General features: G+C 44.5%; 1 protein-coding gene across 1 annotated transcript in view; it reads right to left on the bottom strand.

Moving 5' to 3' along the window:
- The window catches only part of MED6 (mediator complex subunit 6), a 116,456-nt gene that overhangs the window by 78,639 nt on the left and 21,651 nt on the right, over positions 1–16,166 (bottom strand). Inside the window, exon 3 of the mRNA XM_069208802.1 lies at positions 3,148–3,239. Coding sequence (XP_069064903.1) covers positions 3,148–3,239 — 92 coding nt within the window. The remainder of the gene's footprint in view (positions 1–3,147; positions 3,240–16,166) is intronic.

The raw sequence follows: 16,166 nt of genomic DNA, 5'->3' as shown, positions 1-16,166 counted from the left end.
TAAGTTGAGTCAATGGGAGGGTCTTATCTGCTCGTATCCTGCCATATAAATTAGTCACCGCTTTAAGCCTTCCAGCGGAGGTTGCCAGGTAAGTGCATGTTGTCTGCGTTGGGGGCTCTCTCAATCAAATTCCTCTCTAAGGGCTTCAAATGTTATCATTGTTCCCTCAGCAAACAGCGCTCCCACTGTCTGAATCCCCGCTGCCACCCAGGTTTGGAGACCATCCCAACCACCCCGATGGGGCAATGCTAGTAAAGACAACAGAGGCAGCTCAGGGGAGTAGGGGGACTGTATCTTAATTTTTCACAGACAACTTGTCCAGCATTGGATCAAGACTTTAAATTCAGGAGGGTCTCCCATATTGTTACCTCGGGTCCCCAACAACACCTCCATCAACCTTGCCCTCGGAGGTGTGAATGGTCTCCCTATTACCCCTGGGTCCGTTCTACTTGCTACCCACTGTGTAAGCCATTGGAGCTGTGCTGCCAAGTAATATGCTTCAATGTCTGGGACTGCCAGCCCACCATCCATGGACTGTCTCTGTAGTTTGGCCAAGGCCACTCTCCTCCGGCCATTACCCCCACAAGAATGCTACAACCATTGCCTCCAAGTCTCTGAAGGTCACCCTGATGATCCACACCGGTAAGACTGTAAAGTGATATAGTAGCCTAGGCAGGACAAACATTTTTAGAAGCGCTACCCTACCCGCTGCAGACAATGGCAATGTTTTCCAAAAAGCCATATTAGCCCTGACAGACTGCAGCGCCCTCCCTACATTTCCTTCCAGGATATCCTGCGGGTCATGGTACACCTTAACTCCTAAATAAGAGAGGCATCGCGGGTCCCACCATACCCAGCTCATCAGTGGGTGCGGCCACAGGCTTCAACGGGAACAACCTGGTTTTGTCCCAATTTACTCCCAGTCCCGAATGTGCCCTGAATTGAGAAAGCATTAACTGTGCTCGAGGCAGGTCTCTCTGCATTTCCCCCCAAAAAATCAACAGGTCGTCGGCATATAAGGCAATTTGGTGTCTCCCCCCGCCCGCTCTTACACCATGGCCTCCTCCCCCAGCTTGCACCGCAGCTGCTAGCGGCTCCATCGCCAAAGCGAAGAGTAACAGAGACAGAGGACAGCCCTGTCTAGTGCCTCTTTCCACAGAATAGGTCTCTGAAATTATCCGTCCGGTGCGCACTCTGGCTGTAGGTTTGGTATATAGTAACCGCACCCATGCAATATATTCAGGACCCAGACCCAGTCTGGCCATCACGGCATATAGGAACTCCCATTCCAGGCTGTCAAAAGCCTTCTCCATGTCCACAGCGAACACCCCGGCCATCTTATCATCCTGAGCGGGGTCCGTCAGTACCGCTAACAGCCAGCGTATATTATGAGCTGTCAACAAACAGGGCCATAGTAATTAGCAAAACAATCCATTTCATATGGTATCTATGTCTTAACTATAATGACACAGTATCATATATTACATTGCCCTGTGGTGGTCTTGTGAGAGTCCCTCAAGCCAATTAAAAAAAAAAATAGACCCTTCTGAATAATCCAAGAAAAGAAAATGGCTGCTGGTGCGTGCCTCCTCCACATGTTGGTATCTGGCTGGGGGATCTCAACATCCAGTGAAAGATACAACAGAGTATCCAGGGGAGCCCACACCCTAGACACTGAGGTTTCCTGCCAAGGAAAATGTGGGCATACCCTGCCCATGCATGTCCCAGGTGAGCACCGGGAGGGACACTCAAGGTAAAATATATATATTTTTTAAGTGAATAATAAATGAGCGGCGGGAGCCTAGGAGAACCTACCATATTTTGTAAAAGCACTCCCAGCTGGACCTCTATACTCTTTAGCTGGAGTGAAAGGCCCTGTCGTGGTTGTTTTTATGATTGCATTTTCTGGGCTGAAAAATGTTGAAAGAGACTCAGGGATATGTTTATTTAAAAAATGTTTATCTATATTGACATTTTACACCGACAAAATGTAATAATAAAGAGCTATGTAAAAAGAAAGTAACTTTTTTTTATTTTTATTAAAACCTTACATTTTTTTAATAATAATAAACATTGCATGAATTATTGAAATATATATTTGATTCAAAATATTGGGGATTTTTGGAGAGAGTATGTTACACAGTGGGCAACTTAAGCACCTGTCTCCAAGGGTCAGAACATCTAAATAGGACTGTGGAATGATAGGCCAGACTCAAAGAAATGAAATCCACCACTAAGTAATCTGGATATTTTCGTGTGCCTGAGTAGGTGGCATAAAATATTATCACTAAACTGCAGACCACTCATTCATGTGACCTTTAGTAACATGTTCATAACTACGTCATTATGACTTGCCAGTTAATGTGTCAGAAAGTGTGCATAAATGATACTCTGAGTTTTAGCTCTAGGCTTGATATTCAAGGGGTGTGGCTTTTTCAGACTGAATGTAAAAAGCGAGGTAACATCCATTTGTGGCGAAAGTCTAAATTCCAACTAATCTAGCCCATCACAAGATTTCATTGAAATAGAGTTACTACCTACACCAAGATTTAAAAACGGGGACAGAGACCAGGTGGCTCCCTATGGACAGCAGTTACTGAAAGACCATAGGAGAGAGACTGTGTCAGTCAACAAGACCTTGGTTTCAGTCAGACTGAGTTTTAAAAAGTCGAATGAAACCCATCATCTCACTGATGCTAAGTAGGTGGGCGGGTGACTAACTTCTCACCATCTAAGGGTTCTTTAAGTTGCTAGCCTTTCTGAATACGAGCTGTTGTGATATATGGGTTTCTGTGATCCTATCTTGCTTAAGCAGCAGTTGATTGTGTTTACAAAAAGGTGCATGAGACAGAGAAACAAACAGGCAGAACAGAAGGAAACAGCCAGCAGCTCCTGCGTTATGCTTCTGTCTGAAAAAATCCTACATGAGAGGGATGCCTTGAGAAGCGAAGACGGAAAGTGTGCAAATCAAAAATGTGGTATTAGCTCTAGCCCTCACAGACAACAATGAATGTCAGATGCACTTTGCAATTCCGAATGGACAGAGAAGATCCAATTTTAAAAGCAATACAGATCCCAGGTTTATGGCCCATAAAAGCATATGTATCACTTGATACAACACAAATGCTAAAGGTGTGTAGGCCTTACCTTGTGTGGGGGACTGTCGCTGTTGTTTCCGGATGATGAATAGAATAGGTTCTTGCGCATGTAACAGGATGTACTCCACTCCCGTCATCTGACTGAAAAAGATTCAATAAAAAGATGATGTACTAGTTCAAGAAGACTGATCAAGATACAAGCAACACACAAGCCATGGTATTTCAAAACTTCAACTGCTAAATTACTGTACAGAGTTGCACTATGACACAGAGGTTCTGTGGAATAAAAATGAGATTCTGATTGCAGGACACACTAACTGCTTGCTTGAGCTTTATTTTTTATTTTTTGTAAGAACTTTATTGTGTTATCTACCATATAAGCCCAGGCTTATCATGGTCTTTGGATACGCTCTGTAGTTCATGCTATGTAACCTTTAAATCAACACGGGCCTTTGGAACTTAACAATACAACTTGATACTTCCACAAGTTGGAGCCTTGAAAAAGTCAATTTTGACGAAACACGTGTCGGCTGTTGTTCTTCTTCGAATATGAAATTGATATTGGCCTTTGACACCATGCCCACTGTGTATTACTGAGTCGGGCAGTGTGTTTCCTGAGACAACACAGAGGAATAAATTGAAATTTTCACGTATCTGCGATGTGCCGTGGTTGTTCTTCTTCTTACAAATCGAATGTGGCCTTTTCAAGGTGACAGCTTATGCACCCTGTGGCTCGGTGCCAAACCACTTGGGCACTCCTTCCTACAACACAGACTCTATTACCATGGACTTTGTATCTATATGTTAGCTCATTTTTGGAAGTGCGCACCATCTTCACACAGCCACAATCTTTGTTGTTATTTGTGTTTATATATACATCACAGTCAGCCCCCCTAGCTCCAGGGGGAAATAGAAGGTGCAAAAATGGAGTAGAGATTACAATAAGTTCTAAAATAGACAAGCACTACAATGACAGTGGTAAAAACAAATAGGAGATGGGGTGTCCGTGCAGTAGGCGATATGATGATGGGGGATCTGAAAGGTGATATCGGAGAGTACACATGTCAAATACAGCAGACATAAGGGCCCAAGCACCCCCCCCCCCCCCAACCCCCCCCACAAGCTTATAGTTTCTGGTCCAGAGATTCCATTTGTACAAAAGTACCCTCTTTTTGGTATGGTTACCCCCACTTTTTTCCTGCTGTCAGTGTGTTTTGACTGGGATCCTGCTAACCAAGACCCCAGTGGTGGCACTCTCTCCTTCTAAATTTGGTTACTAAGGACTTTGCACACCCCTACATGAGCATAGGTGTCCCTACCAATTCCAGCTCCATTACACTGGACTTCGTACGTGCGGGGAAGCCATTTTACCCGTGTTCTGGACACGGGTCACTACCTGTGTCAGGTACATAATGGTAACACTGTACATGGGCATGTTTGGTATCAAACATGTTGGAATCATTCCCCAATACTGTTGCCAGTATTGGTTGTATGATTCCATGCCCTCTGGGAGCTCCTTAAATGACCCCCAATATTGCTCCTACTAGTCTTCTGGGCAGCCCTTGCTGCTGCCACCCCTCAGACACGTTTCTGCCCTCCTGCGGCTTGACCAGCTCAGGCAGAACAGGATTTCCTGTGGTAGAGGGAGGGAAAACCATCTCTCCCTTGGAAATAAGTGTTACATGGCTTTGAAGCGGTAGCCTCCACAAGCCACCAGTTTGCTTTGAAGGGAATGTTTGGTGCCCTCCTTGCATAAACCGGTTTGCACCAGTCCAGGGACACCCGGTCCCTGCTCTGGCACAAAACTGGACAAAGGAAAGGGGAGTGACCACTCCCCTGTCCATCACTACGTTAGGGGTGGTGCCCAGAGCTCCTCCCAGTGGCCACTTAATTCTGATCCAAGCTGGGCAGAGGCCCCTGGGAGCATCTGAGTGGCCAGGTCAGGTAGGGACGTCACAGCCCCCTCCTCACAGGTGGTCACCCTGCTAGGTGACCAATCCCGCTTCCTGGGCTATTTACCGTCTCCTCTTCGGTGGGCCTTCGGATTCGACATGCAAGATTCCAGCAGGATCCCTCTGCAAAGTTTACTTCATCTTCTGGCCACTGGGACTGCAACTGGCCCCTCCAGGAACCGAAAATCTGCAACTACTGCGAAGACTCCACTCTACAACACGGTTTCTCCAGCTCCTTCCAGCAACTGCAACATTTCCCCAGCTGTGCATCCTCAGAGGGCAACAAGTCTTCAGCCTGCACAAGAAGTAGGAAGGAATCTCCCTTAGAGTGAAGGAGTCACTCCCCTGTATCCGCAGGCAACTGCAACGACGACCGTCTGCCTGGATCTTCTCTCCTCCGGATCTGCGTGGATCCTGCATGACAGATGGTGGTCTGGAGTGGTCCCCTTGGTTCTCTCTACCAGCTGTCCAATTTGGGAGACGGTAAGCCTTGCCTCTCCTTGCAGGACAGTACCCCTTTGCACCAAGACTTTTGCAGCTACCAAGGCTTGTTTGTTCCTCCTCCAGGGATTTTCTGGCTCCAAGTTGTCCCGGCCCCCAGCACTTCTCCCTGCAATGCACTGTTTCCTGCCTGCTGCTCCAACAACCTGGGACACTTCTCCAGGTGTGCTGAGTGGGCCTCACTGCTACTCCTGTGCCAGCTGCCCAGAGGTCGCCTGTGGGGGGCCGTCTCTGCTTCTTCTGACTCTCCCAGCTGCTGTGGGTCACCTCGGACTCTCCTCCTTTGGTCAAGTCCCCTGGACCTTGCTGGTCCTCTTCAGCCTTGCAAGCCTTTTCCCCCTCCAACTCTTGCATTTGCCAAGGCTTGTTGGTGGTTTTCCAGCACCACTAACCGACTGCATCTCGACTGCTGGCGTGGGACATCACTTGCATCACTTCTGGAACTCATCTTCGGCTCATGTGCAGCACTGCTGACTTTTTTCGTCCACCATCGACCTGGTCTTGCATCCACAGAAGGGTGGGTAGTGGCTCCTGCCACATCCGGACCCTCCAACTTGAACTGGACTTGGTCCCCTTTCTTTGCAGGTCCTCTTCTGACAGGATCCGCCTTTGGGTTCTTCCAGTCTTGGTTGGGTCTTGCATAATCCTTTTCTAAAGTCCTTCGGTTAGTTTTGGGGAAAACCAGGTAATTACCTCTGCTCTCCTGGTCGCTGGGGGTCACTCTGGTACTCACCTCTTGGGGTTCCTAGTTCCCCCAGCTCCCTTCTACTGATTCCACTTCCTTGGGTGGGGGCTGCCTTTCACATTCTACTTTTTTAGTATATGCTTTGGCCCTCACTATTTGCTATTGCTTTACTAATGCCTATTGCTTCCTATGATATTTACTGAATGCTAATGTGTAGAAAATTGTGTGTTTACTTACCTCCGGTTGGGGGATTGTCTATTCAGTGTTGTAGTATTTGCATTACTATAATAAAGCACCTTTATTTTTGTAACACTGTGTGGTTCTTTCATGTGTGTAAGCGCTGTGTGACTATTGGGGTATTGCATAAGCTATGCATGTCTCCTAGATAAGTCTTGGCTGCTCACCCACAGCTACCTCTACAGTGCCTCCCAGGCACTGCCTACACTTCACTGGACCTGGTATAAGGTGATAACACAATAGGTGCTCGCCACACACCAGGCCAGCTTCCTGCACCAGTGTCAACAGATAATGCCTCAATGGTCGCCACTGTCAGACTCTTGTCACGGGGACGAAACTGCTGGTTTCAGGCGGCAGCACCACCGCGAGTGGGGGACTAAGTCTGATCCCACACCATCTGATAGCGGTCGGCCTAATCCTTTCAGCTAGCTAGCAGTACCTCACCAAAACCTAAGTGTAAAGGTGATTTGTGGCAGCCTTACGCATGACGCTCTGTGACTTCTTAAGAAAGTCGTGATCGGACAGATCTTACCCCTTTCGCTCAGTTACCCAAGTCTCATACATTCACAAGACAAATAGTAGCAGGATTTGGTTCAATGCATTTTATCATAGCGTTCCATGTAAACAATAAGACAATTACGATTATTAGGACAATGAAACAACACTATTATTGTGGTGACCAGAAAAGTGAAACAGATAAAACGTTCCCCCATACTGTCACAATAAGGAGTCTAAAATCCCTACCCGCATTACTAAAAATCTACAGGGGCAACAGCAGTGTTAGCCCTAATCTGCCAGTCTATTCTCTGCTAGGAAATCCAATCCCAATACCAGTGAGATAGACGCAGGTATTTTTCCACAAAGCTTGTTTTCTACACTGAACATGTTTTTGCTCTTCTCACTAGAGCAGGGAACATATTGTGGGGGATGACCAGGTGATAAGAGTGTACCAGGGTGAGTATGTTTTCAGCAGAGAAAGGTACAGCTCTGTCTCACAAATGCGTGTCAGGCACGGCCCATTCCTTTTTTGCGTGTTTGACGCTGACCAAGTTCAGCCAGCGCTTGAATTTCATAACTTACTCGAAGGGAGGGTGAGGTTGACAGAATCTTGCTCTTGGGTTTGTTTAAGGTATAGAAGGTGGAGAAGCTTGGCACTGGGGCAGAAGGATCTCATTATGGGGCTGGATGCACTGCTCATAACATATCCCATCAGGGAAGTTTCTCCTGTCTCAGCTGTCCAGGGTCCCTCAGCTTAATGTTGGCAAGGATGATGCTGGATTCGATACCCATGGTGATGCTTTTTTATTCTTAATTATCTAGCTTGGCTGTGTGTGTGTATGTGTGTACAGGGAGTGCAGAATTATTAGGCAAGTTGTATTTTTGAGGATTAATTTTATTATTGAACAACAACCATGTTCTCAATGAACCCAAAAAACTCATTAATATCAAAGCTGAATATTTTTGGAAGTAGTTTTTAGTTTGTTTTTAGTTTTAGCTATATTAGGGGGATATCTGTGTGTGCAGGTGACTATTACTGTGCATAATTATTAGGCAACTTAACAAAAAAAAATATATACCCATTTCAATTATTTATTATTACCAGTGAAACCAATATAACATCTCAACATTCACAAATATACATTTCTGACATTCAAAAACAAAACAAAAACAAATCAGTGACCAATATAGCCACCTTTCTTTGCAAGGACACTCAAAAGCCTGCCATCCATGGATTCTGTCAGTGTTTTGATCTGTTCACCATCAACATTGCATGCAGCAGCAACCACAGCCTCCCAGACACTGTTCAGAGAGGTGTACTGTTTTCCCTCCTTGTAAATCTCACATTTGATGATGGACCACAGGTTCTCAATGGGGTTCAGATCAGGTGAACAAGGAGGCCATGTCATTAGATTTCCTTCTTTTATACCCTTTCTTGCCAGCCACGCTGTGGAGTACTTGGACGCGTGTGATGGAGCATTGTCCTGCATGAAAATCATGTTTTTCTTGAAGGATGCAGACTTCTTCCTGTACCACTGCTTGAAGAAGGTGTCTTCCAGGAACTGGCAGTAGGACTGGGAGTTGAGCTTGACTCCATCCTCAACCCGAAAAGGCCCCACAAGCTCATCTTTGATGATACCAGCCCAAACCAGTACTCCACCTCCACCTTGCTGGCGTCTGAGTCGGACTGGAGCTCTCTGCCCTTTACCAATCCAGCCACGGGCCCATCCATCTGGCCCATCAAGACTCACTCTCATTTCATCAGTCCATAAAACCTTAGAAAAATCAGTCTTGAGATATTTCTTGGCCCAGTCTTGACGTTTTAGCTTGTGTGTCTTGTTCAGTGGTGGTCGTCTTTCAGCTTTTCTTACCTTGGCCATGTCTCTGAGTATTGCACACCTTGTGCTTTTGGGCACTCCAGTGATGTTGCAGCTCTGAAATATGGCCAAACTGGTGGCAAGTGGCATAGTGGCAGCTGCACGCTTGACTTTTCTCAGTTCATGGGCAGTTATTTTGCGCCTTGGTTTTTCCACACGCTTCTTGCGACCCTGTTGACTATTTTGAATGAAACGCTTGATTGTTCGATGATCACGCTTCAGAAGCTTTGCAATTTTAAGAGTGCTGCATCCCTCTGCAAGATATCTCACTATTTTTGACTTTTCTGAGCCTGTCAAGTCCTTCTTTTGACCCATTTTGCCAAAGGAAAGGAAGTTGCCTAATAATTATGCACACCTGATATAGGGTGTTGATGTCATTAGACCACACCCCTTCTCATTACAGAGATGCACATCACCTAATATGCTTAATTGGTAGTAGGCTTTCGAGCCTATACAGCTTGGAGTAAGACAACATGCATAAAGAGGATGATGTGGTCAAAATACTCATTTGCCTAATAATTCTGTACTCCCTGTATATATATATATATATATATATATATATATATATATATATATATATATACACACACACACACACACATATACACACACACACATATATATATACATGTACATTGTTGATGTATTGCACTTTCTATGCCTGTCATTGTTTAACTGCTATCAGTATTTTGGCATTTACACGTGTTTTACAGCATTCAAGTTAAATGCTAATGTTTATATTTTCGTGTGCTTTTATTTGAAATCTGGGAAGTGCCTTAATAAATTCATTACTCAAACTAGAAGTGTTGCATTCCTTGGCATCCATTTCCTCTTTGTTTGAAGCAAAGCAGAACAGCAGCCATGGGCTGTGTGCCAGCAGTATTGCAACGGAGTACAGTATACCACCATTAAGAAGTAGAGTTAGCTTCGCCAACCCCAGCTGGTGGTAGAGAGGGTTTGAATATCTGCAGAACCTAGTGGGTAGCCAGCAGGGTGTAGCGCCCACAACGGAGTTGGGGGCCACCATGTATTTCTCAGATATGGTGTATGGCAGGCTTGCATCCGCGTGATACCAATGATACGCAAACTGTTACTTTGTAGCCAGGTAGTACAAAAGGAAATCAGGAAAACCAGACCCACTACGTTCATAAGGAAGTAGCAAAACATCCCAACGAATTCAGGTTTTTTTTTTTTTAATCGCTCGGATAAGCCGTAATAATAAACTCCTTAGGGACGTGAAGAAGGTGTTAGTGAGCAGGATGGGCAAATTTAAAAATAAGTACAGGAATTGGGGAAGCACTACCATTTGGATCATGGCAATGTGGCCTGCCATAGACAGAGGAAGGCGGATCCAGACCTTGACTTGAGCAGTCAGCCTGTCCATAGCTGGCCATAATTTAAGCCTATGACCTGTTCTTTGTCCCGAGGGATGTGCACACCTAGCTATTTAACATGGTTGGGGAAAACTAGCTCCGAACAGGGGTCATCACGTCCGTAGGTGGAAAACCGCTTGGACTTCGCCTAGTTGATGTGCAGTCCAGAAAAGCTTCCGAATCTGACTATCTCATGAAGGATCAGCACTAGACTGTCTGCCAGGTGGTGTATGAATAACAAAATGTAATCCGTGTACAGTGAGATCAGCAGTGGGCCTGGTTTAAACTGCAATTTTCTGTGCATATGCTGCTCCTGTAAGTGCCGTTCTAGAGGATCCATGGCTATAATGAACAAGCATGCACAAAGAAATAGCATCTAATTAGGAATCTACCTGTGTTTTGGGGGTTCCCTATCAAGCTTCCAGAAGAGAGGGGTATTTCAGAAACGAACTGGGCCTGAGGATTTCCACCTGCATATAGGAAGGGGGAGCATAATAGGTATTTAGCGACCACGCGGGGACTCGGTATCTGCCAAATTCCGTAGCCAGGTTCTCTGGATTCTGCTGCAAAAGGGCCTAGAACAATCTGGACAAAAGAAAAAAACACAATACAGGCCATAGAAGCGATTTGGCTAAGTTAAGGTTGTAAGGTTCGATCAGCCCAACTATTACTTAGTCGACATTTTTTCACCTATATGTTTTGCGCACGTGTTTTCTCTACCAAAAGTCTGCTTCCTTTATTCTTTGCTCGGATATTCATAAAAGGGTCACTCGAAGCCGCATTCTGTGTGTGTACCATTCTGGTGCAAGGGCAGCTTGGCTGTGGCCCGCAGAGTCTCAGAGAAGCAGAAAGTGGCCCTCAAGCAGCTCCCGCTTGCGTTACTACAGTAGTAGCTGGAACCACAAAATCTTTTCGAAAACGCAATATAAGCATGGGTTCCCTGCAACAAATGTCTCTTGCGGGAAGCACTAAAGCTTAGAGGTAAAGCATTCGCTCGCACAAGGGCATTTGTCAGCGTGGCTGCTGCAAACAAACTTTTGGTTCTGGTTTCGGTACACAATTGAACACTGAGTATTGACTTGCATGAGAGAAACACTAATCCCTGCGCTCTGCAGGGGATTGGGGGGAATTCAGGTCGAGGGTTGGGGAGGGGATGACTTTGGCACCCCTGGGGTGTGCGGGGATGAGAGAGGGGACCCAGCTCGCTTTCGGGGTGGCCTAGATGTGGCAACACATGACGGATGAGAGATCCATTCAGACAGAGGATTGTGGTGATGGATAGGGGTGCCCCTGACACCAGAGCGGCATGTAGCGATGGAGGAAGTAAGGGGTGAGGTGACATGGAGCATGGGAGTACTATTTAAGTGAACAAATGAGTAGGGGAGACATAGTGATCATGGTCGTTTTGGAATGTTTGAGGACACTATAATAATGGGGGTCCCCTTGCTCTCGGGGTGTGTGTCCTTGCTCAGGCTGGGAGCTCTGCCGGACGTATGGTCACACAGTGTTATACAGCTATACAGCTGGCCTGCTCCTTTTGCTATGTATTCTTTGATTGAAATGACAGTCTCTGCCCTAAATACCCATCAGTATTAGTTGCCTCCAAAGAAAACAGAAATCGTGGAGGAACGGGGGCTGTGGGTGGGGGCACCACTGGGGTCCAGAGCACGAACAGCTGGATGGGACGCTTGGGTAAAAGAGGCAAAACAAATGTTTTTAATTATTAACGAGACAGTCAGACTACATTTTGCCAAAAAATTGGAACATTTAATACTGAAATTATTAGGTCTGGTGTGAGGGGTTTTTCTCTTTGGATCAAACGGTCGAAAAAAAAAAAAAAAAAAAGGCATGTCAAGGGATATAATATTGTATAATATTTCTAATATGTTTAAATTGTTAGACCGCTTTTGATGGGTTTTTTTTAGTTACTACGGTTCTTATTTCAAAGCTGTGCGTGATTAATGTTGCATGTGTGCGTGCTGTGCATGTTTTCTACCACGTGAGTATCATTTATTATTGAACCATTTTAGTTATAATACTGGCGGCGGCGTTATTAAGGTTACACATGTTGCAGTTACGATTTAAAAACCACAGCAGATAATCGTCCTGGACACCGGTCCCAGGATGCAATCAAATTTGCGATCTGTTTACCCTTGAAAATTCTGATTTCTCTGGAAAAAAATACACGGCGATGTTAGAATGTAGGCGGTTCGCTTTAACAATCTGACTCTCTTGATCAAGAGAGGAACTTCACCAACTTTTTCGTTCACTCTGAGCTTTCGGGAAGTTTGTTAAACTCCATTAGTCGCGTGTCCTAGTGTGCGGATCTGCCAAAGAATATGCGCTCAACCCTAAGAAGAGTTCCAGAAAACTACAGATAAACAATTCGAAGTGTAATAAGTAAACTGTACTTGGCCGGTGTTCCTCTGTCAAAAACGGAAGTGAGGTATCAGCTTTGCAAACCTGTGAGGAGACAGGAAAGAAGAGAGAGACACTGCAGGGCACCTATGGTAAGCGGGAGGCGGGAGCCAAGTCCTTTATTCAAAACAACAGGTCTTCCAGACAGCGCATGCGTGCTGCCTAGGCTCAACCTAAAAAGGAGTGGTGACAGAGAGCCCCCCTGCCGTGTTCCTCTGGTGAAAGTGAAGGGGGAGGATACTTTGTTATTAGTCCTAATCCGGGCCGTCGGTTGTGAATATATTAACATATTCAGAGATGTGAAGCCATGCAGTAGAATCAGCTTGTGAAGGGTGGCTGGTAAAAAGGGACATTCTGAGGAATCAAACGCTTTCTTGGCGTCTAGTTGGGTTCACTAGGAGGATGGGGCCATGGCAAGTAGGCCTAGGATTTGTGGGTGGGGGGTGGGAGCACTGGGTGATGGGGTTCTTACACAAGGGAGGGGGTGTGAGAGCAGATTACAAATTACAAGAAAATCGCTAATCGCTAATCTATGGTCTACTATGATGCTGCTGAGAAAGAATGGGGAAAGATTCTTAATGATAGGCTTTATATTGTCAGGAATAAGCAGCAAGGGCAAGTTTAACGCTAACAGGTTCTCAGAAAAATCTTATCAATGATCAAATTAGTATCCGTCCAGTTAGGTTTTTTAAAATAGTGTCATGTAATGCGAACAGTTTGAATAACACACAGAAGTTTAGAGCAATATTTCATTGGCTAAGATCCTTCCAAACCCAGGTGATTCTTTTTCAGGAAACCCATCTCAAACAACATGCAAATTGTCCTAAAATTCCAAACTTCATTTCTCATTCTTTCGTTGCCAGCGTGCTGTCCGTGGGATGGCAATCCTGTTCACTCAGGAATTCCAAGGGGAAATTCTTAAAGTCCACTGTGATCCCCAAGCAAGATGGATAGTAGTCAATAGCAAGGTGGGTGGGCAGTTAATCCACATTTCAAGCTGTTACGGCCCCATTGATGTTGAAATTACTTCTTTGCAAAGCCTCAACGGCCTTCTGGGTACTTTTTCTGGCCATTTAATAATTGGAGAGTTTAATATAATCCAAGACATGATTCTTGCAAAAATTGTATACAAACCAAATCGCAATCCCATCGCTTTCTGATAAAATGTGTCCGCGATTTCGCTGTACAAGACCCCTGGTAGCTGGATCATCCACAAAACCAAACTTATACCTGTTTCTCTAAAAGGTTTGATTCAGCATCAAGAATTAATGTCTTTTTAGTATCCTTTTCCTGGGAAAGGACCAGCTCAGACAACATGTCCAACCCTTTTTCAGATCTTTCCGTTCTATCTATTCAATTATCTTTCTCAGATCAGCATCAAGAAAGGCCCAGGTGGTCCTTAGATAAATCATTATTAACGAATTAGGATTGGATCTCTGTTCTTAACATTTCTGTTGCTGATTTTTTTAACTAGAAATGAAGCAACCGCTTCTATTTTTTCAGTCTAGGAGTCATGTAAGGCGCATATGAGAAGGGAAACCATAGCTTTCAAGGCTTTTCCATTGTGAATAAGGAAAGAAAAATTGAGTAGGCTCCAGCAAGATCTTAATCATGCTACATACCAACATCATGTAGCAAGTGATCGCAAGTCGGGGATTCGTCTCCAAGAGGCCAAAAATCAATTGAAGATTTTTTCTTAGAACAAGAAATCATTAATCACAATAGATGCTTTCAACAGCATTATAAAGACTGTGAGCATGTAGACAAATTTCAAGCGCAATATATTAAAAAACGCCAGAATGCTTTCCTAATCAAATCTATTTCTGATGAATCCCTAGCACGGTAAGGTTGACCAGTTCAAGGAGATAGGAAGGGTCTTTTTAGTGCACTATACAAAACGTTACACCCCGACAAAGCAATATGCAATGAGCGTATCAATGCATATCTTGATGCAGTCTCTCTACAGGGCTTAAACCAAGAGCTGCAGGCTGCATTATTACAACCAATTACCAAGTTGGAGATAGCCAAAGCCATTCGGAAATCTCCAAATGGTAAAGCTTCAGGGGGAGATGGTCTTCCGGCAGAATTATATAAGATTCTGGCACCCCAGATGACAGTGATCCTAGCCCCAGTTTTTGATGTGGTACTCAATGGAGAAAAAGTTCCAAGCTCATTTACTCAGGCAGCAATAGTCAGTTTTCATAAAAAAGGGAAGCCTAGCGAAAAACCAGATTCTTTTCATTCTATTAGTATTCTTAATAGTGACTATAAAATACTTATGAAAATCTGGGCAGCCCGTATAACACCTTTAGCTCATGGTTTGATACACCATGATCAGTGTGGATTTCTCCTGGGAAGATTTATCTCCACCAACTCAAATTTCCTGCTCTGAGATATTGATTATTATTCCGTGAATAAAGTCAAGGCAGCCATAATTATGCATGCTGTGGAAAAAGCCTTCAATTAAGTACAATGGGAGCTCCTTTTTGCAATTCTCCAAAGATTTACATTTTCCCATAAACTAGTCCAATTTCTTTTGAACCTGTATCAAGGGGCGGAGGCCAAGATCTCAATTAATTCAGGAATGGTCAGTAAGGTCTCGATACGGAGAGGGACTCGTCAGGGATGCCCTTTGTCTCCGGTCCTTTTCGCTCTTTTTAATTGAACCTTTAGCTTCTGCGCTGAGGCAGAATATTTCCATAAAAGCTCCGCTGTCAGGTGTCCCCAAGATAAAACTCTTTGTGGACAACGCTATTTTGTATCTTGCGGCCGAATCACAGAACATCAAAAGGGCCTTTAGCAAAATCCAAGCTTTTTCCAACTTGGGAGGCTATCAGATTAACAAAATCAAAATCTGAGGCATTGCTTTTTAATGCGCACGATATTGTCTTGCCAGTTGAGATGCAAGTTAACTATCGGACTCCCCATCCTATTAGATATCTTGGCATATATGTTTCTTTGAATATAACTGATCTCTATTCAATGAATGAAAAAGCGCAGGCTCTTATGCTCAAATGGCAGAACACACCCCTAACGATCATAGGTCGTATTGCCCTAATCAACATGATGATATTGCCCTTATTTTTGTTTATATTTTCTAATGTTATAATCAAGGTTCCGCAAAAGATTTTTAAGGATCTTAAAGTTATGCGGAGGGAATTTATTTGGTCAAATAGAAAACCTCGTACCAAGCATGAGACTGTCCAGCTGACAGCAGAAGAAGGTGGCCTAGCCTTACCCAATTTTTAAAAATATTACGAAGCAACATACATAGACTGGATTGTAAGAGCTGCCATGTTGATTCAAACTTCTATTTAAAGCAGATGCTTCTGGAATACAATATTCAACTAGCTCATTTTCTCAAAATGCCATGGTTGCCGAAGCATACTAGATATAAGATCCCGAATTTCCTTTGGTCTAGAGGTGCAGAACGTCAGCAACATTATCATTTTACTCATGATCATTCAACCATTTCCCTAAGGGAAGCCACTACATTCAGGTTACCTCTGGTCACGAAATCTCTAAAC

Source organism: Pleurodeles waltl, chromosome 9 (genome assembly GCF_031143425.1).
Source record: "Pleurodeles waltl isolate 20211129_DDA chromosome 9, aPleWal1.hap1.20221129, whole genome shotgun sequence".
NCBI classification, from domain to species: Eukaryota; Metazoa; Chordata; class Amphibia; order Caudata; family Salamandridae; genus Pleurodeles; species Pleurodeles waltl.
Note: the sequence above shows the minus strand (reverse complement) of the source record. Positions and strands in the feature narration are given on the sequence as shown.